This window comes from Phocoena phocoena, chromosome 15 (genome assembly GCF_963924675.1).
Source record: "Phocoena phocoena chromosome 15, mPhoPho1.1, whole genome shotgun sequence".
NCBI lineage: Eukaryota > Metazoa > Chordata > Mammalia > Artiodactyla > Phocoenidae > Phocoena > Phocoena phocoena.
Genome location: NC_089233.1, coordinates 22,436,588 through 22,457,732, shown reverse-complemented (window position 1 = coordinate 22,457,732; position 21,145 = coordinate 22,436,588). Strand labels below are relative to the sequence as shown.

The following is a 21,145-nucleotide window of genomic DNA, read 5'->3' as shown; positions in this document are numbered from 1 at the left end:
TTTCCCTGGGAGGTGTCAAGTTATCTCATGGTTTCAAGTACCATCCACAGGCTGGTGAGTTCCAAATCTGTATCTCCCTCCCTGACCACTCCCTTGAACTTCAGATCCGCCTACCCAGATGCTTGCTGGACTTCTCCACTTGGACTGAGATGCTCGAGGCACCGTGAACCTTAGCAGGTCCAAATCCTAACTCATCAATTCCCAGAGATCTCACCCTACTCGTTGTATAACCTATCTTAACCAATGGTACCACTGCTCACCTGGTAACCCGAGCTGGAAATCTGGCTCCTTCCTTTCTCCCTCAGCCTCACGTTTCCAATAATCATCAATCTTTCAGATATTCCTGAACCTGTCCTTCCTCCTCATCCCCACGTCATCAGCCTTAATTCAGGCCACCATCATCTCTTAGGAGGGTGATTTTAACAGCTGCCTAATGGGTCTCCCTGCTTTCGTTCTTGTCCCCTTTGATTCTGTTATCTCCCTGCAGCCAGAGGCCACAGTGTCACCTCTCAGCAATATGCCCTACCCCACACACACTAGGCTTCCTGGGATCTGACCCCTGTTCACAGCTCCCATCTCATGTACAGATTTTCCCCACACACTCTATGCTCCAGCCTATTTGTGGTTCTCTGAACTCTTCCCCCTCCACACCTTTCCATGCGCTATTCCCTCTGCCTGGATTACTCTGTGCCCAGCCTCCTACTGCTTAGCATTCAGGTTTGCCTCTTCCAGGAAGTCCTCCCTAAATTCCCCAGACTGGCTTGTACTACTCTTCTGTGCTACTATGCCTCTCTGGGCTGATTACGTTCACACTCAATTACCCACTAACGTATCTGTCTCCCTCTGAAGGCCCTAAGATCTTTGTGGACTTGGATCCTGTCTTTGCAGTTCTAATCAGCACCTAGTAAGTACTTGTTGGGTAAACAAATGGACAGAAATCACGGTATGTATGCTCAAGACCCTTTCCTGTGTGTAATGCCTCAAACTTATGGTGCCCAAGTCTTACTGAGAGCTTGGTGGAAAGACACAAGTTCCCGCCTCAGGGCCTCTGCACTTGCTGGCCCACTGCCTGTAATGTTCTTCCTCAGATGTCTCCCTGGTTCATTTTCTTACTTCTCTCAGTTTCGGCTTATCAGAGAGACCTTCCCCAAGCATCCTATGTAAAATAACACCCTCATTGCCTTATTACCCTCGTTTCCCACCCCCTCCCTTCTGCGTGCTTGTTACCACCTGACATATCACATAGCTATTGTTTACATGTATCCCCCTTTTAAACATAAGCTCCTTACCAGCAAGGGCTCTGTTTTGATCACTGTCAGTTTCCCTGCTGCCTATAAAAGCGTCCGGCCTTGAATTTATGCTCAAAATCTCTGTTGAATATTGAGTTGAATAACTATCTGATAGCAAACAAAAAAGGAAAGAAAGGGCTTCCCTGGTGGCGCAGTGGTTGAGAGTCCGCCTGCCGATGCAGGGGACACGGGTTCGTGCCCCGGTCCGGGAAGATCCCACATGCCGCGGAGCGGCTGGGCCCGTCAGCCATGGCCGCTGAGCCTGCGCGTCCGGAGCCTGTGCTCCGCAACGGGAGAGGTCACAACAGTGAGAGGCTCGCGTACCGCAAAAAAAAAAAAAAAAAAAAAAGAAAAAGAAAGGAAAGGAACAGAAGGACAAAAGGATAGATTCTGATGTGCTTTTTCCTCCTGGCTCTTGCCTTTGGCCCTTGTTTTTGTTTTTCTTTATGTTCTCTTGTACCTGAATCAAAGTATAGATGATTCTGCACTTGTCTAGCCAGGCCCATCTGACCATGGACGTCCTCCCACATAAAGCTCTTACATAAAGGCAGCAGGCACGGGGATTCAGTGCGTGTCTGCGTGTGATAAGAGGTTCCTTAACTTGAGATATGCTGTCCCCGCAGTCCCCAGTTTGCTGATACACACGTGTGGTTTTCCCTGGGATCAGAGGTGCTAATAATGGGTCAGGGCCTTGGTCTCTCCTGAACGCCATGGCTGGGGTCCATCCAGGGAAGCAGCTGGCATCAAGGTGGACGTTTCCCATTGGCATCAGCTTCCTTTGGTCCACTGGTCAAAGAAGTCCAGAGCCCCTTGGGATATCCAGGTCTCCTGGGCAGCCTCTGGTTGTGTGTGCAAGGAGCCTCCTGAAGGCCCCCCTTGCAAAGCATCCCCCCTCATTGGGGTTAGTGGTCCGCCTTCTGCTTCTGCTGCCAAGTCCCTGTAAACAGGTCTACATCTTCTACATTGGGAGGGAGAAGTGCAAAGGATGGAGGGGTCCCTGGGACGTGCCAGGTACGTCACCTATAAGGATTGTGAGACTCCAGAAGGCAGGGGCTGTGTCTATCTTATTCAAGTCTGTCTTTTCCCAGCACCTAGCACAGTGCCTGGCATATATTAGGTGCTCAAAAAAATTTTTCTGGAAAAACTGAATGAACCCTGTGAGGGTATCACTATTATCCCCATTATGCAGAAGCAGCAGCCCCCTGTTATACCCTCCATTTCTGCAGTGCCTGACACACTTATCATTACTTGTTCAAGTTCTTTTTCCCCTGCCAAACCTTAAGCTCCAGGAGGGCAGGGATTGTTCTCTGCTGTATCCCCAGCAGCTAGCACAGTGCCTGGCACATAGTAAGTGATCAGCAAATATTTCTTGACTGACTGATTGAATGGATAGATAGATGGATGAAGCTCAGAGACATTGTGTATTTTATTGAAGCTCACAGAACTAGAGTTGAACCCAGTCTCAGTGACCAGACCATGAAGTCCATGACGGCAGGGATGGAGTCTGGTTTTTCTCATCATAGGATCCGTAGCACCACGGACAGTGCCTACATAGAGCAGGTGCCCAATAAATACTTATTGAGTGAAGAAATGAGTCACAGACTGAGCTTTTCAAAATTATTATTTTGTAACACTATTTAAGGAGATAGGGGCCTCATGTGCAGACATATCACAAGTCCCATTTTGAGAGAAGGCAGCATTTAAAGACACAAGCTGTTTTATGGTAGCGAGGATTAAAGGGGAGAAAACAGGAGCAGAGTGACTGAAATGTGGGCTCCCTTCTCTGTGAGCAGAGTGCTAGCCTGCATCGCCTCACCAGTCGGTAGGAAGCAAGTTGGCAGCCACAGAGCACAGGGTTTCCAGCCACCGATCACTGAGACATCTGGGTCAAGGTGGCCCACAGAAGCAGAGGCAACCAGACCTTCAGGAGCCCTGAAAGGAAAGTGATTACAGGGCTGCTGCTAGCACTGATGTGCACATTTTATGTGCAAAACTAACATGAACTGCTTCCTCTAAACTGACCAATAGGAAAGGACACCCTCTCTGGGCTGATCAGTTAGAAAAAGGAAGCTTTCTCTTTATCCGTCCTGAAAACCAATTAGAAAAAGCTGTCCTCCCAGGTGGGCCAATCTGAAAAGGGCAGGCTTTCCGCAGGCACTAGCCTTGGTATCCCCTCCAAAGGGCACTCTCGTGCAGTGACCAACTTACTCAACCTTGGTGCCCTTGAGGGATATTCGCAAAGGGTAAGCCTCTTGGGGACACCTTGACTCTCCAGCTCTGAGCTCACTGATACTGGGATGAACTAGCTCAGGTCAAATACTAGGTTGGTGTAACAACCTGCTCGGATCTAGGTGCCAGGAGCCAAGCAGGACACGAGTTACACGGATTCACTTTTCGTCCAGATTTTCAGTCAATTCAGTGGCCAGCAAAATCAAGGGCCGTGAAAATGCTGCCGGTCCCCGGCCTTTGTGGTCAGAGGAGCAGAGAAGCAGAAAAACAGCGTTTCTTGTTTTTCTGCTGTGTTCATCCCGGCACTAAGCATCCTGAAAAAGGTGTCAGAGATGAGCCTTGAAGCTTCAGGAAGTGCCCAAGGTTCAGATCTAGAGTGTGTGCTCGTTCACTGTGTACAGCCGTGTAACAAGCGAGTATGTGTCTGTATATACAGATAGGCACACACGCAGCTACCGCTGTCACGCACCTTTGTGTGTGACTGTGAATATGTGCACGTGACCTCGCGTGAGGTCTGGGTGGTGTCTGTTCTTGTGCGCCTGTCTGTGCGTGCCTGCGTCCATGCACGCTGTTGTAGGACAGCGTGGCTATGTGTGCAGCCTCAGGCCCAAGACTTTCCGTAAGTGCCGTCACCTCTTCAGAGCTCAGCTCGAGCAGCCCAGGTACTCCAGCATACCCTGGGCCCACAGATAAAAGCCCCAGAGGAAGGTTCTGGTGCAAGTGCCTGTGCAAAGAGGACCTGAACTTACCCGAGCTACTGGGAGCAGCCCTTGAGACTGTGGCCTGGCTCCCTGTGGGAGGAAACAGAAGGATCAGTGCATGGGGAAGCCTGGGTGAAGCCCCTTCCTTCTGCTCTTCCTTGCAGCTAGAGAAGCCCCAATCTGATCATGTCACTCCCCTGCTTTGGACCCCTCAGGGGCTGCCAGCTACTTTCAAGAGAAAGGCCCAAAACCTTAGCAAGAACCACATGTCAATTCTATTTCAATTAAAAGGAGGGGGAGGGGGAAGAGGGGGAGGAGGGGGAGGAGGGGGAAAGGGAAGGGGAGGGGGAGGAGGGGGAGGGGGAGGACGAGGAGAAGAAAGAGAAGAAGTACAAGGCCTCACATGGTTTGGTCCCCAACCTGCATCAGCTCACCCTCCTCCTTCCAGCCTGCCTGGCTTTATCCCAGTTACTCTAGCACGGTAGGCTCCCTCCTGCCACAGGCCCTTTGCCCATGCTCTACTCTCTCCCTGGGATTCCTCCCTCTCCTCTGCTTCTCCTGACCCCTCTTAGTTAATCCCTTCTCAATTTCCAAACCTCAGCTCCATTCTTCCCCAACCCTCCTCACTAGGTCTGCTCCCCCTACCGGAAGAGCTCAGAGTTCCTGGTCCATTTTCGTGACTGTACTTATCGCAACTGCAGAGATCCATGATTATTTGAATGATGTCTCCCCTACTGGTCCATAGGTGCCACATGAGCCAGCCTTTACCTGTTGCTGCTCATCCTGAGACCCTAGCCACTAGCACAAGGCCTGGCACAAGGCAGGCATGAGAAGACAGCTGTGCAATGAATGAATGAATGAGAACCGGCAAGAGGAAGGCAGCTTATAGTCTACCTCGCCTCGCAGGATTTACTTGCTCCAGTTCTTCAGACCCCAGTAAGACCCCGAGTGCCAGGTTCTGTCACCCCTCCTCATCTCCAGAGAACACTTCTTGCCAGGAATGTGGGGAAGGGAGGGGCCCTCTTACCTTTCCGTATGATGGGACCCAAGTTTAGGACATGAGTTTGGTCTATGAAGCCCCCCCTGCGGAATCTGGTCTCGGAGCAGGTCTGCAGGGAGAGAGGGTGACAAAGAAACCTTTCCACAAGGGAGACTGAATGTGGCCCTGCCAGGGGGAGTGGGCTACACCCTTCACAGGGGCAACCTCCTGCCTCAGGCTGGGACTTGAGGATGGTAGAGGCAGGGGTTGTTAGGAGATGGGTATACGTGGGCTCACGTCCCAGCTCTACCATATGTTAGATGTACGATCTTAGGAAAGTCACTGAGCCTCTGCGCCTCTCTCCCCATACCGAAAAAGGGACTGGTAAAATACCTCCCTCCCAGAGCCGCTGTGAAGTATTAAAAAGTTAACACACATAAGTCGCACTCAGTGCTTAAAAATGTCCGTTTCTGTTATTAGAACACAAGCTTGCAGATGAGCCAGAGGTTCTGTTGCCCTGCCCTGACCCCACCTGACTTCCCCACAGCCTAGGTCTCCTGCCCGGCTACAGCAGCCTCATCTTATTGCTCTGTCTACCCCTGTACTAAAACAGAAACATGTTTATATGTTTTCTTTGAACCTGTGGCCAAATGTCTTCGGTTATGGGAGCTGGGCGTGGCGGAGGACGTGGCGAGCAGGCTGAGGGAGGGGAGGTGACTCACAGGTTTGCACTTTTCATTCACGGTGTCACAGAGGTACACTTCACAGTGCAGGTAGACCAGGTCATAGTTTCCAGCAAAACGGAACATCTGGACAGAAAAGCGCCCCTGAGGGGACTCCCCATTCTCCTCCACTTGGATGGTTGAGTCCTCCGTGCGTGGACATCTGGGAAGGTTACGTCATATAACATGGTTGGTTAAGCAAACACTCTGGGGCCAGACTTCCTGGATTTAAATCTCATTCCACCACTCATTAGCTGTGTGACCGTGGGCCATTTACTTAACCTTTCTGAGCCTGTTTCCCTACCTACGTAGGAGGAATAATAATTGTAGCCCACACCATAAGATAGTTGCAACGATTAAATGAGTTAAAATTACAAAGTACTTATTACAATATGTGACGTACAATAGGTGATTCATATATATGATTCTAAAGTAAAAACGTCATCGGTACAGAGCTGCAACCATCCTAAAGTCAGAACTTCCTGATTTCCCAGGAAATGGCACGCAGGAATCATTACCTACCATTTATTGGTTGTCCACTGGTGCCTGGTGTTAATTTTAACAATGGAAATGTCTGAGCACTGAGGTCCACTGACCACATTGGAGTGTGTGTGCTCATGTACACACATACACAACGCACCCAAACACATGGATAGAAACTCAAAACTGCACGTTCGGAGGCTCACACGGGTGCTGGGCCGGAGCAGTACCCTCGGCAGGCAAATCAGGTACCCTGTCTGCTCTTTCACACGATCTGCTCAAAATGGATTTAGAAAAGGGGCTGAAGGCTGATTGCATAGGAGAACCGAGAAAGGAACTTCTGGGGGTGGTGTTCACTCTGCTCTGTGTCCCCTACAATTCAGATCCGACTTCGCTTGGCAAAATAAAAGCCCTGAGGTTAAGGGGACCCACCTCATGAAAGGCAGAGAGAGTGGCATCCAGCACTGCCCTCGGCAGCCCCAGGCACCCAACCCAAGCAAGGCACCTACGTGTCTCCTCTAGCTGCCCATGGTCTCCCCAACTTGTCTCCTCTTTACACACCCCGTGATATTCTGAGCCTCTCACAGAATGGCGGCTCTCAGCCCAGCTCCCACCCATGCCACGGCAGAAACACAGGGCCACAGCCAGCATTTCTTCATGCTTCTTTTTCAAAACTTTCCAAGCTTCCCACAAGGTACATGCTCTACCTTTATACTCAGACCAAAAAAAAAAAAAAGCTTAAAAAATTCCTGCATGGTAGGTTTTATTTATGCCTATTTCACATACGAGAACATGAATATCCAGAGAGATGAGCTGACTTGTGTCTCAAACTAAGAAATAGCAAAACCAAGATATGAACCCAAGTCTCCATGATGCCCCAATCGAGGTCACGCCAGCATCTTCCAAATTTCAGTTCTTTTTTTGCCTTATCCAGAAACCGTCTCCATGAATGTTTTCCTGTTTCCCAATATCTGTATTATTATTTTACATTATTATATTATTATTACTATTTTTCTTTAAATCTACACACCTTTTTACTGAAATACATCTATTTTTTAGGAGATCACAACCACAAATAGCCAACCAGTATTAGTTGCCATATATAAAACATGACCACACTAATGAAAATAAAGTAAAACAGTGCCATTACATTTTACTTAGACACTGTTCACTGTAAAAGGCCCCAAACAGACTTCTGCTCTCCTTTCTTTTCGTTGCAAAGGGAGATTAACAAATAACAGAAGTGTGAGCATCAGATGAGCGCCTGGCTGAGACTTTCCCCCTTGATTTGACCACGCAGATTCTAAGAGAACTGAAACAGAAATAGGTCAGTGTCTCCTGGGAGTGTTTTCTCTGATTGCACTATTAAAATTGCAAATGCCCTCCCCTTTTCCTGCTTAGGTTTTTTCCCGTAGCCCCTTCATCATTAATATGCCATGGAAGTCACTTTTGTTTAATTGTTGGTCTCCCTGCTTAGAATATCAGCTATATGGGGGCAGAGATTTTTGTCCCTTCTATTCACTGTTATTCACACAGCCTGGCACACGAAAACTTCCAAAAATATCGGTTCAATTTATGAATGAGACTGTGAGCTACTTTCTCACAGTGTGGTTCATGGTTCTCTAATGCACTTGAGCCAAAGGCAGCCCATCTGTGTCCTCCCTGTTTCAGTCGGCCCTTGGCTAACCATACCTCCACTGCACTCCTCCCAGCCAAGTGCCAGCCTGCTCCTGCCTGGGGCCTGCCTCTCCATCAGGTTTCTCATCCTTTTCTGAGTCCTGGACCCCCTCCACCATCTGGTGAAGCCCGTGCTTCCCTCCTCAAAAAGAATGCCTTAAATGCATAAACTAAATTACATAAGATTATAAAGAAAACCCATTAAACACAGTCTTAAACTATTAAAACTTTTGATACATGCATTATATATTTACATATCTATTATATAAATGTATATATATTTACAAGTACATGGATTTGATATTACATCAAATAATATCTAGTAGAAGTTCTAATACTATAGTAACTAAAAAGTATGATGTGTGCAAATGTTTTCATATGTCCTGCTAATGTTTCTGTGGTTTCTTGCCTATATCATAAGGAACGGCAATGCTAAATTTCAGCTAGAGGTAAATGAATATAAAAATGTACTTTGTACCCATCCAAGTCCAAAGACCCTCCCTGCTCCCAAATTCCACCCATGGGCCTTACCTGTCCTGGATGATGAAGTACTTCAAGGGGTCTGTGGCATTGCTGCTGGGTGTGGCATAGCAGTTGGTCATCAGCAGTGCAAACCGGGACAAGTCGCCCCCATCCAGCATGGTGCCCACATAGAGAAACGCCTCGGTGGACAGGGTCACGGAGGAGCCTTGGTAGGGCTGTATGTAGGCAGGGCTCTGGAAGAGCGCCATCCACACGGTGAACGTTCCGGTCCCACCCATGCTGATGTTTAGGGCGCTGCGGGAGGAGAGGGGCTGGTGAGAGAACCGGAGCTGAGAACAACAACAGACAGCTCATCCTTTCTGCTCTGCATTCCTAAGCAGGTCCTGCCAGTTACTTGCATTTTTATCCAGCAACAGGACTGGAACCCACCACCCATTGCTCCGTAAACTACAATGGGCACACACAGGTCACTTAGGGATCTTGGTGAAATGCAGGTTCTGGTTCTGCAGGTTTGGGGTGGGGCTCAGGGTTCTGCTTTTCTAACGAGCTCCCAGGTGATGCTGCCGCTTCTGATCCATAGACCGTATTTTCTGTAACATGTCCACCCCCTCAGGTGTGGCCCCTGCATTCAAGAAGTGCAGCAAGCACTTTCTCTAGGGAATCACCTAGATTCCTTTTTTGGTCTTAATCCAGAACGGTTTAAAAAGATGGGCTATGAGTCCTACAGGCCTTAGTCAGAGTTCTGGCTCCACCTACAGCAGAAGATTGGGGATTGTAAAATGGGTTATTTTAAATCACATTAAAAACAGTCACGCTGATGTAGACTCCACGGGATTATCCTACAAAGGACACTGAAAGACTGATGCCCGAGGAAATGGGGTACATGAGGAATAGTAATGTGGAAGTCCATTTCAGAGGTGAGAATGGGGTTATTGGTTTGGACTTGGTTAGACTGGAATGAGATTTCTAGCTCAAGCCAGAGAGAGATCTGCATACAGATGTGTTGTTCCCTGCAACCTACCAGGCCTGGGACGCGGCCACATTGCTCCAGGGCACTGCTTGGCCAGGTGATGCTCCACACAAAGGCAGACAATGAGTAACTGTCTTCCTTCAAGTCAGCCAAGCACCCTCATCGGTGCCCAGTGCCCTTCCCCAAGTCTGTTTGGCCCAGGGAACATGTGACCATGGGCAAGCTTCAAAGAAAAGGTCATGGTAGAGTGGGGACTCTATGCCTGACGGCCTGGGTTTGAATCCCAGCTCTGTCATTTACTAGCCTCTACAACTCTGGACAATTTACTAAACCTTCTTTGACCTTCAATTTCCATATCTGTATAATGGGAATAATAATAATACTTACACCTCTTGGGGTGCGCTAAGTTTTCAATGAGATGTTCCATGTAGAGCACTTAGCACAATGCCTGACATATGGTCAGCTCTCAGTAAACACTTGTTATTATTACAACTATTATTTTTGTCCAGTATCAGCCTCATTGGCTTGTGATTCATCCTATTCAGAGACTTTCAAGTTTATTCAGCAACAGGATCCTTTTATTCTTTTAAATAATAAAACTGATAAAGAAGATGTGGTACATGATATATACAAAGGAATACTACTCAGCTATAAAAAAGGATGAAATCATGCCATCTGCAGCAACATGGATGCAACTAGAGATCATCGTGCTAAGTGAAGTAAGTCAGACAGAGAAAGACAAACACCATAGATATCACTTATATGTGGAATCTAAAATATGACACAAATGAACCTGTCTATGAAACAGAAACAGACTCACGGACATAGAGAACAGACTTGTGGTTGCCAAGGCGGAGGGGGTTGGGGAGGGACGGAGTGGGAGTTTGGGGTTAGCAGATGTAAGCTTTATATACAGAATGGATAAACAACAAGGTCCTACTGTAGAGCACAGGGAACTATATTCAATATCCTATGATAAACCATAATGGAAAAGAATATGAAAAGAGAATGTGTGTGTGTGTGTGTGTGCGTGTGTGTGTGTGTGTGTATGTGTATATATATATATATATATATATATATATCTGAATCACCTTGCTATATGTAGAAGTTAACACAACATTGTAAATCAACTATACTTCAATTTAAAAAATAGGAAAAAAAATAAAACCGCATGTGGCACTCAATGTGGGTGGAAGTTTTCTGGTTCCCACCCCTAAATCACCTCGTTAAAGACCCTCACACTCCAAGAAGCATAAATTGTAAACCCCTCTTTATTCAAACTCCTTCCATTTACAGAGAAGGAAACTGAGGTCCAGATACGGAGTACAATTTGCCCAGTCCCATAGCAGGTCTGAACTGAGACCTCTCCCTCCTTTCCTCTGGTCCAACCACCCCACCCCTCTGATAAGCCAGGGACCCTAATATCGGTTTCACCTCTGCAGAGCACTTTTGTGCTTCTAAGAAAGACAGTCGAGCATTGCCAAACCCATTTCACATATGAGAAGACTGACACTCAGAGTGGGCCATCACCTTCCCAAAGCCATCTGTGGGATGGAGCCGGGATTTGAAAGCAGCCTCCAGACTTCCTAGCTGGGCTCCTTATGGAGTCCAACACTACCTCCCAGCCACCTCCCTCCACCCAGCTTCTTATGGGCGGCAGTTGACAGGGAAGCTAAGGGCCTGGTGCCTAAGGGGTTGTGGGGTGGAGCCGGCCAGGGACGTTGGGGACCCTCTCTGGCCGCACCTGACCATTGGCTGCAGGGAGGTCTTCAGGCTGACTTTCATGTCCAGGGGATAGGAGCACGCAAAGTTGATTTTGATGTTGCGGTCACGGATGATGAGCTCATCTGCCAGGTAGAGAGTGTTGCTGTATGTGGCATGAGTTTCATTCCTCTGTGTTAGGGTGGGGAGGTGGGGGGAGGGAGGGTGGAAAAAGGGGCATAGAATCTGAGTAAGGTTCAAAGCCAAAGGTGTTGAAACTGCCCTCCCAGTTTCCGTGAGCACGACTCATGTGCTAGCCCCCTTCCCTCACCCCAGCTAAACGCACATATTGCATCACTGCACTGGCCCTGCAATGACCCTAAGAGGCAAGGCAAGCACCTCCCTGCCTCTTGAAAGGAGACAGAAGTTCATGGGAACTGCGTGACTTGCCCCCGGTACAGGGGCTCTAACAAGCCTGGACTCTTCCCATCACCCCATGCTTCCTCTCGCAAACACTACAAAGACTGAAAACCACGTACCGAGTCATCATTAATGGTGGAACTTCAAAAAGCCATATCTGGCAAATGACAGTTTTTTCCTTGTTTCTTTTGTCCTCTTTCTTTTTCTTTTGGGGGATGAGGGAGATGGGAGGAAGCAGAGCCCACTCACACAAGTGTTTACCTCTGGGTCCCTTTGGAGGAGGCTTCTATAGCTGAGGTCCTAGGTCTACAAACATCAGTGATGCAGACCCTGCCTCCCAGGATGGCCAGAGACAAACAGATCTGCTTCTGAACTCAGAGCTGATACCTACTGGCTTAGAATAGTCATTGCACTGTCTGGGCCTGACCTTTCCCATCTGTAAAATGGGGAACTATCACTATGGATCATCCTCTTATTTGCAGCTAACGTTTACCGAGCACTTATTATGTGCCAGTCACTGTCCTGATCATTTCACACACATTAACTCCTTTAACCCTCTTAACCCTACGCAGTAGGTACTATTGTTACTCCATGTTACAGCTGAGGAAGCTGAGGCACAGCTAGGTTAACTCAGTCACCCAAACTCACACAGCTAGCAAGTGGTAGGGCTAGGCTTGAACCAGGCAGTGCTCTGACCCTGTCCCACATTGGCCAGAACGTACCGTCATCACCGTCCCACAGGGCCCATCCCTGGCTGGGGTCACCACGGACATCCAGTCCCGGTCGCCCCTCTCAGTGAAGCCTGAGCACTGGCTGTCTCGCAGGTACATGAAGACCTTCTCAAAGCCCAGGCTCTGGACCTGGCACTTGCCCAGGGACAGCTTAATGTCATTGACCCCACATTCCAGCCTGCGCTCCAGGAGGGAGAGATCTGAAATGATTAGGGAAGGCAGGATTGGAGGGAGGTCTGGGACCACAATTCAGGGTACAGCACATCCCCAGGGCCCAGGCCCAGCTAGCCAGGTTGGCCACCAGCTGGGGGTACTCAGACTCGCTTTGGTCTCCCGCTGTGGTCTCCCTTCTGAGAGAGATGGAGACATGAGACTGGATTCCCAGCTCACTGGATGGATCCACGTGACCAACCACCAGACCACGTTACCCTAAGAGTAGGTTGTATACAAAGAACAGTAGTATCTTTGGGTCGTTCACTGCCCAGGCATTAAATAACATTGAATCCCAGGAAAAGAAAACAAAACAACACAACAAGCAAACAAAGAAAGCGAATAAGTTAACTGCAATTTCTTTCCATCCTTTCTACATCAAGGAGACAGTCGTCAATAGCTGCTAATGTTTTCAGTGCCCTACACTTGGTAATTTTCCTTTGAAACAACAGAGTGCAGACCTCTGGCTAAGTATTTGCAGCACATAACAAAATACGGTTGGACTTTTTAAATTGAAGTATTTACACAGCTGCTGAAACTGAATCACTTTCTTTCATTGTATTCATTTTCACTGTTACCGTCTACCTCTACGTAGGGTAAGTGTTACTTCCCACAGACAGACGCAGCAGTAAACTTCAATGTCCCAAGTTTACTTAAAAGAAGGATGTCACTAATATCAGGACTGGAATTTGGGAAATACTAGCCTGCTTCAGTCATTATACATATGGGGAAACAGGTTTAGAGATGGCCAGGGCCCAGCTCAGGGTCCTCAGCTGGTCAGTGGAGGGCCGGGCCCAAGACACTGCAGACTGCGGGCCACGCCTGCATTCTTGTGCTGCCGGAATATGGTTCAGGTAGCCTCGGGCCAACAGGTGGCAGCCACTTGCGTATCCACTGTGGTGCAGGGGGCCTCAGAAAGAAGGCTGGGGGTGAGGTTGTTCCCCAAGCTCTGGGAGCCCAGAGAGCTTCTTGCTGGATTAAATGGATGTTACCGGACCGGTTTTCCACTCAGATTGGATAATAAGCATTCCCTGGATCATCCCCACAGGCCCCCAATTCCCACACAGGAATGTGTCCCTCCCCTGGTCGCCGACATTTCTCAGCACCTCCCCTCCTCCCCGCTGGCCTCACCAGTGATGCTGAAGTCCTGTTTGCACTGGCAGTGCCATCTGCCATTATCCGATTTGCAGTCCTCGTCCACACTGCACTCCTCACACGTCCCCTCCACGGAACCGGGGTCTGCAGGGTTATAGACAGACAGTCAACAAAGATGCGCTCCAGTCCCTCGAGGCGCCCACGCCGCCCGGTTGCGGTGGCGGGGAGTCACCCACTCACCTGTGCAGTAAGCCAGATGGCACTCGGGGGGCGCCGTCAGGTTATAGACATAGTAGCCGCCGGCACAGGCCTTCACCTGGACGAGCGCGTCCCACAGGCAGCAGTGGCCGCTCCAGTGCGCGCAGGCCCTGCGGCTCACGATGCCCTCGCTGCTCGACGGGTGCGTGCCGTTGAGCCACATGGGGGCGGCCGTGTTGCAGCGCAGGACGGGCACGCAGGTCTCGGCCAGGCGCACGCCGCCCTGGCCCACGAAGCGGTACCAGCCGGCCACGTCGGAGTCACAGGCGTAGCCCGCGCCGTACTGGGCGCTGCGCCAGTACTCGTCCAGGATACGGTGGGCCTGGCACGGGTCGGCGCACACGAGCGTGTCGCCCTCAGGCACGCAGTCCAGGCCAGGCCCGCAGGAGCCCGGGGAGCACTCACAGTGCCTCCCGTCCCCCCAGTAGCCCGCCGGGCACACGCACGAGTAGTTGCCCTCGCTGTTGACGCAGGAGGCCAGGGTGTGGCAGTGGCTGAGCCCTGGCTCTGCACACTCGTCCACGTCCGTGCAGCCGAGCTCGGAGCTCAGGCGGAAGCCTTCGGGGCAGACGCACGTGTAGGAACCTGGGGTGTTCACGCAGCTGCTGGGGGCGGAGCAGTTGTGTGTCCCAGGAGTGGCGCATTCGTCCAGGTCCTCGCACTCGAGGCCGTCGCCAGTGAAGCCCGCCTGGCAGGAGCACGTAGTGGCAGCCCCATCCTCCGAGCAGGTGGCATTGCTGTGACATTCAGAGCAGCCTCCTGCGGACAGAAGAGACCAGACTCAGAGTGGAGGCCGCTAGGCCACTGGTCACCCAGAGACTCTTCCCGTGTCCCTTAGGGTACCCACGTTCTTTAAGACTTAGTTCATAGCCGACCACCTTCGAAAGAAACAAACCAAACTCCCCTGATGGCGTCTAAGCATTGCCTTCAAGCTGTGTCTTCTTTTCAAATGTCCACCTTTCCACCTCCAGAGGAATCATGCAGAGTTCTCGACACTTTGGTAGCACTTAGGTGACCCTGTCACCCCTTCCCCGACTTGGTACATTCTACGCCTTTTGCTCAGATCTCCTTCCCTGCTTCCTCTCTCTATCTGGCGGTGGCAGTCACGCTTTGTTCCTCTGTGACAATAATAATAAGATCGTATGGAGAAATCCAAACGAACCTTCTGGCCAACCCGATAACAGTAAAGATAGTGAGCTGTTGTTTATTAAGCACCTAGTACATTCCAGACACTGGGATAGGCACTTTCTATTCATTAGCGCATTGAATCCTCTTCAGCGGCCCTGGGGAATGACTTTCGTACTTGCCCTTATTTGAAAGGTGAGGAAACAAGATCCAGAAGTCTTAAGCCACTTGCTCCACTGGTGAGCAGCAGAGTTAGGACACAAACCGAGGTGGCAGGACCATAGAGTGTGTGCTCTTAACCACGACAACACGATGGTGTTTACTCCCTGTCCCAAAGTACCGCAGCTGGGGATTGTGGGGTGGTGGCCAGCTCCCTCCTCCAAGGAAAGGCTGAAGCAATGTGCGACCCAATGGAACGGTCACTTAAGTGTTAAACGGGAGGTATTTGGGAGCCACCTGGGTGTGTTCAAATCTCCTGTGTGGTTGCATATGTTCTTGACCTTCCAGTGAAGTGCCAGGGGGCCTTAGTGATGTTCTAGACTTTTTGTCTCTCAATATGTGATCCAAGGACCACAGCGTCATCATTATCTGGGAGCTTATTAGAATGCAGAGTCTCAGGCCCCACTCCAGACTTACTGAATCAGAAACTGCATTTCAGTAAAATTCCTGGGTGCGTCCTATGTACCTTATAGAGTAAGAAATGCATGTAGAATAAAGACTGTGCAACTCTCAAGCATAACAGGAGGGGGATCGAAACCGCCCCTGCTCATGTGGGTACTGCTCGCTATACGCACACAGCACTTACTCGCTGCCGAGGTGTCAGAGGCTGCAGCTATGACGACCCAAGAGGTCACCACCACTACCATCCACATTAAGGTCGAAGAGAAGAGCCGCTTCATCTTTTCTGCTCTCCTCAGCTACTTCTGGTCTGGGGAGACTTTCCCAAAGGCAAGGAGAAGTTGGCCTCTTGGGGTTTCCAACTTGTCCTTGACACCTGAAGTCCTGTGAACAGAGACGGATGGGATAAACACATGATCTAACTCCCAGCCCCACAGTTGGGAGGAGTACTTTGGTTGCGCACTGCCTGAGTCCAGGAGATGCCATTTATGTGAACCACAAAAAGTGTGTATTGTTGTGGCCCTTGCTTTGGTGGGGTTTTCCCCTCTGTGGCCCTACTCTTAACTCCCACTCACATCCCAGCATCAGCTTCCCCAGTTCCAGCGCATTTGGAAGAACTGAATCTCTCATCTGGAGCAGGAACCAGCAAGACGGGGGAGTGTTCTGGACTCACCGTCTTACTGGAGGCAGCTTTGGGTCTTAACAGCCAACTCCTGATCCCCTGATGGGAAACTTTGAACTTGCCCAGATACGTTTATTCATTCAACAAACATTTATTGAGTAGTTACTATGTGCCAAACAGGGAACTATGCACCAAGGTGACAGACAAAGTCCCTGACTTCATGCAGCTCACATATTGTGAAGAAGTGGCTTGAGATAAGCAACTTGAGAGGTGATTAACCTTCGTAATGTATTTTAACGTTTCCAGAGTGCTCACTTATTATTTCACCCACCTGGCAAAATAATCTACTATTACCCCAATTTTTACAGCAGCAAAATAGCGTAGCATGGTGGTTAAATATGTGGGATCTGGAGCCTGCAACCAGGATTCAAATCCCTATTTTACCAATCACTATGGTTGGTAAACTCATCGTGTGACACTGGGCAATGTATTTCAATTCGCTAAGACTTAGTTTCCTCATCTATGAAATAGAGATCAGTGCTTGCACAAACTGAGTGACTACAATACATCAGGCTCACTGTGAAGAAGTCCCTTGTCATCAAAGAACCTGTGACCTAGAAAAGTGTTTTGCAAGTCTTTGAGACAATAATCTGCTATAAGGAAATTAGTTTATGCCATGACCCAGTACAGCTGCTTGTACACACACACACACACACACACACACACACGCACATGCACACGTGAAATGAATGTTTTATAAAACAATTCTTACCATTACGGTGTGCATTCTTTGATGACATATTCTATTGTATTTAATTAAAATAAAATTCTGAATGTAATCCACGAATGGTTTCATGATCCACTAATAGGTTGTGACCTATAGTTTGGCTAATAACCGCCTGCATATTGTGGTCCAGGGATTAACTGAGATGAGATGTGCAAAGCAGGCTCAGAGCAGATACTCTTGGTCACTGCTGCATACCCCACTGCCTGGTACATAGTAGCCACTTCACTAATAGGAATTGAATGAATGAAAAAATTGTTGTTAGGGAAGCACAGGCTGAAAGAGAGGGGGATCGACTTACCAAAGCTCACGGAGCCAATGGTCAGCAGAGTGATGACTCAACCTAGGTCTGACCCAAGTGTCCAATCTCTTCATTTCTGCTCCCCCCTCCCTCAAACAGAATGGAAATCAGCAGAAGACCAGATGGGGAGAAGTGGCTAGGAGAAGTGAGAGCTGCAGAAAGCCTTACCTGAAGCCAGAAAGGTAGGATTAATCCGTTTACAAGTGTGTGCCTCCTATATATATATATATATATATATATATGTATATATATATATATATATACACACATCTGCCCCCCACTGGCACTCTCTCCTCCAGTTATTCTCTGGTTCTATTTCTTGATTGTTTTCCCGGGGGTGGAATATTTTACCCCTTTGGCACAGTGTTTACCTTTCCCAGGCTGTGAGGTGGTTGTTATTCTTTTTCCTAATTGGTAGAGACCCCAAATGATTGACATTGGGGGTCACACTTGTGCCCACAGTTGCAAGCCCTCTGTTTTGCACCTTTTGGAATCAAGAGATTCCTTAGTTAGAAATTAACTGGGAAAACAGTGCCAAGTTACTGGGCTTGTTCTTGGTCACTCAAAAGGACGAGGTGGAGCCAGGCAGAGGTCAGAATCTGAAGCCAGGCTGCTCCAGGAGAAAAGGGTGTTCATTGCCCATACTGGGACATGTACCTGTGGTCACTCGGGTTCCAAAGCACACTCCATCCTCATGGGCTAAGCCAGCTCCCCGGGGGTCCAGATGGGAGCAGGAAAGGAGCTGAGAATGACTGAAGGTCAGAGCCAGAAGATAACTCAGACATCGTTGGACCAGACTCACTTTATGAACGAAGAAATCTGAATTCCCACGAAGGAAGGTCCCTTGGGAGGTGGATAACTTTGTGATTGAACAAACTAACTTTGGAGTCAGTCCATCTGACTCCATCAGTCCATCAGTCCATCAGTCCTCATCAGCCATTGCTGTGTGCCAGTAGGCTCATTTCTTTCCTTCCTGAGGTCATTTTCGTCATCTATAAAATGACAATACCCATCTCCTAGAGTTGTTACGGTGATTAAAGGAGATGATGTAAGTAAAGGCATGTAGCAATGATACCATCTGTGGAAGTCACTGCCAATGCTGCTTTGCTGGTGTACAGACACGGGGTAGAAAATGACAGAGCCTGGCTGGGTCCAACCCCGTGTCTCCTGACCTAATTCCATGTCGACGGAAATCCCATACTGAGAAAAATCAGATGTGTGTGAACTCAGGCTGCGCAGGAAATATGACAATGACCCACGGCACTTACTTTTTCAGGGCTTTCTTCTTCCACCTGGTTTAGTGGTTGGGTGACCATCGGCAGTGTCACATCCACCTCCTCAGGGGAATTTCATAGGTGTGAAATGACTGGGGCAAAGAGGTGGCACAGATTTAAGAATTTTGATACCTCTTCCCAAAAAACACCCCAGAGAGATCTTTAAAAATTAGTTTACAATCCCACCACAGTACTCACCAACCCTGAGCACTAACTTTCATCTTTGTTGAAAAGTGAGAAATATCTCATTGTTATTTACTTTGGCAGTTCTTCGATGAAAAGGGACGTTATTATCTTTTCATTTGTTTACTATTATTCTTTTCTGAACTGGCTGTTTGTATCCTTTTCCTTTTTTTCCCCCCCTATAAGAATATGTCTTTTTTCCCTCTCTTTTCTATATCTTAAGAAGAAAATAAAAGTCCTTAATATTCTTTTGCTCCATCCTGGATGGTGAATATCATTTCTGGTTGGTGCACATGAGGCTCTGTCAAAATCCGAGTTTGGGTGTCTCTAAAGGATTAAAGATGGAGCTCCAGGTGGCTCTTGGAGTTGTTTGAGCAGAGATCCTGGACAGGAACATGGGGAGTTTGGGCTGGAGACTATTCATAAGTCTAATAACCACATTATTCTAGTTTCTGTATTTGATGCTTTTACACCTTGAGACTTTGCCGACTCTGGAGGGACTACCCCACTGAAGGCAAACTAATGCCTAGAGATAGCAAGGAATATCTCACGATGTATACCCTTGCCATCTCTAGGAATATCATATTCCAGAGAGCATGACTTTCATGTGCACAACTGCCAGTCCAGAGCCCATCCCCCAACCCCTCCTCTATCAGGCTCACACTCAGGGCCACATTTTCCCTGCCCTAATCATCCCAGGGCCAGGTACCAGATAACTAGGGACAACTCCCAAGTCCCAGAGGCTGCTGAAACTATTCAAACTAGCCAATCCTAAACCTGCTTACCTTGCCTCTTCTGTTCCTTCCTATGGAAACCACAATGAAGGCTACAGTTTCAAATTACAGCTAAAATTTCCCCTTGCTTTCTCTGCCTCCTGACCAACCCGGCACTTCCCTGTGTGCCCCACCCATGGCATGGTGTGTACCCTACTCTTGGGACCTGTGAGTATAATAAACTGTCTTTTCGATGACAGTTATCTCCTCATCTGTTGGCCTTGCCATACCTGAATGATAATCAAACCTACATTTTAAAACAATAATCATCAACCTCACTCAACACAGCTGGATCATCTTGTGATATTTCTCTAATTGGCTATTTTTCCACTCTTTCTTCTTCCTACCGTCTCCCCAGTCCCACACACTTAATGACATCGTGGCATACTTCATTGGAGTAACTAAGCCATGCCTCCTACATCTTCTCCATCTACCTGCCTCTGGACTCATCTCCCACAGCCCCTCTCCTGTCATGATGGAGACAATATCTTTCTGCAAAAGGCCTTTCTCTCCCTGTATGCTCTGATGACCTCCCAACAGAGGGTCATCACCTGTGCCACCTACCCATACTGTTTACCCCAATCTGAGCCCCTACTTCCTAAGGTCCCAGTTGCATCTGGGGAGCCTGCAGGTAGCACACCCGTTTTCTGGCTTGTGGCCAGTCAAGGGCTCTGTTCCATGTGATTTAGTTCGAGCAGCCCCCGTGGACCCCTCCTTCTTAAAGCCACTGGCAGCCACGTGGCTTTAAGACTGAAGCAGGTGAGCCTCGCATCGTGTCCTGAATACTAATACCTGCCCCTGTCGGGGCAACTGGTTCAGGTGAGTTCCAGGGCCCCAGGCTGTTCCCTGCTTGGTCTGGATGTAGACAGGCCAGGTTCGGGGGAAGAAAGACAGGGACACCGGCTCCGGAGACACAATCAGCCTTTGTGTTACATGACGGGTAGAGCGTGGAGAGGCCCAGACGGCTTGTGCAGACCTTGGTCCCTAAAATATTATGCCCTCCTTTTCCCAAGAGAAGGTTTATTATCACCTGACTGAAATGAATGTTACACACCAGCGGCATGAGTCTGAATGACTTCCTAACATGTCTACGTCCTAATCCCCAGAACCTGTGAATGTTACCTTACGTGGCAAAAAGGACTTTTGGGCATGATTAAGTTCAGTATCTTGAGATGAGGTTACCTGGGCAAGCCCAGTGCTATCTCAGTGGCACTTGTGAGAGAGATGCAAGAAGAATTGGAGGAAGTAGGAGACGTGAGGATGGAAGCAAAAGGTCAGAGTTCTTTGAAGAAGGAACCATGAATGCAGGCGGCCACTAGAAGCTAGAAAAACAAGGTAGTACTGCGAGCCCTCACGGCTGTGGCTTTTTAAAAGATCACTTTAGCATCTTTAGGGAATATGGATTTTGTGTAACGTGTGTGGGGCATGGAAGTGCAGAGTGGCAGTAGAAGGACCAATTAGAAGACTTCTGTGGCTGAGACTGGTGGGTGGAGATGGAGGGCAGTGGGGGGAGTCATGTG

General features: G+C 48.8%; 1 protein-coding gene across 1 annotated transcript; it reads right to left on the bottom strand.

The window, feature by feature from the left end:
• Positions 1 to 2,888: 2,888 nt before the first annotated feature.
• UMOD (uromodulin) lies at positions 2,889 to 17,578 on the bottom strand. Its single transcript, XM_065891862.1, has 11 exons — positions 17,564 to 17,578; positions 15,876 to 16,072; positions 13,928 to 14,704; positions 13,724 to 13,831; positions 12,374 to 12,582; positions 11,275 to 11,423; positions 8,609 to 8,854; positions 5,921 to 6,083; positions 5,247 to 5,328; positions 4,268 to 4,309; positions 2,889 to 3,221 (listed from the first exon to the last, which is right to left on the bottom strand). Exons 2-11 carry the CDS (start codon positions 15,967 to 15,969, stop codon positions 3,160 to 3,162), a joined length of 1,932 nt encoding a protein of 643 aa, XP_065747934.1. The 5' UTR covers positions 15,970 to 16,072; positions 17,564 to 17,578; the 3' UTR covers positions 2,889 to 3,159.
• Between the last annotated feature and the right edge of the window lie 3,567 nt (positions 17,579 to 21,145).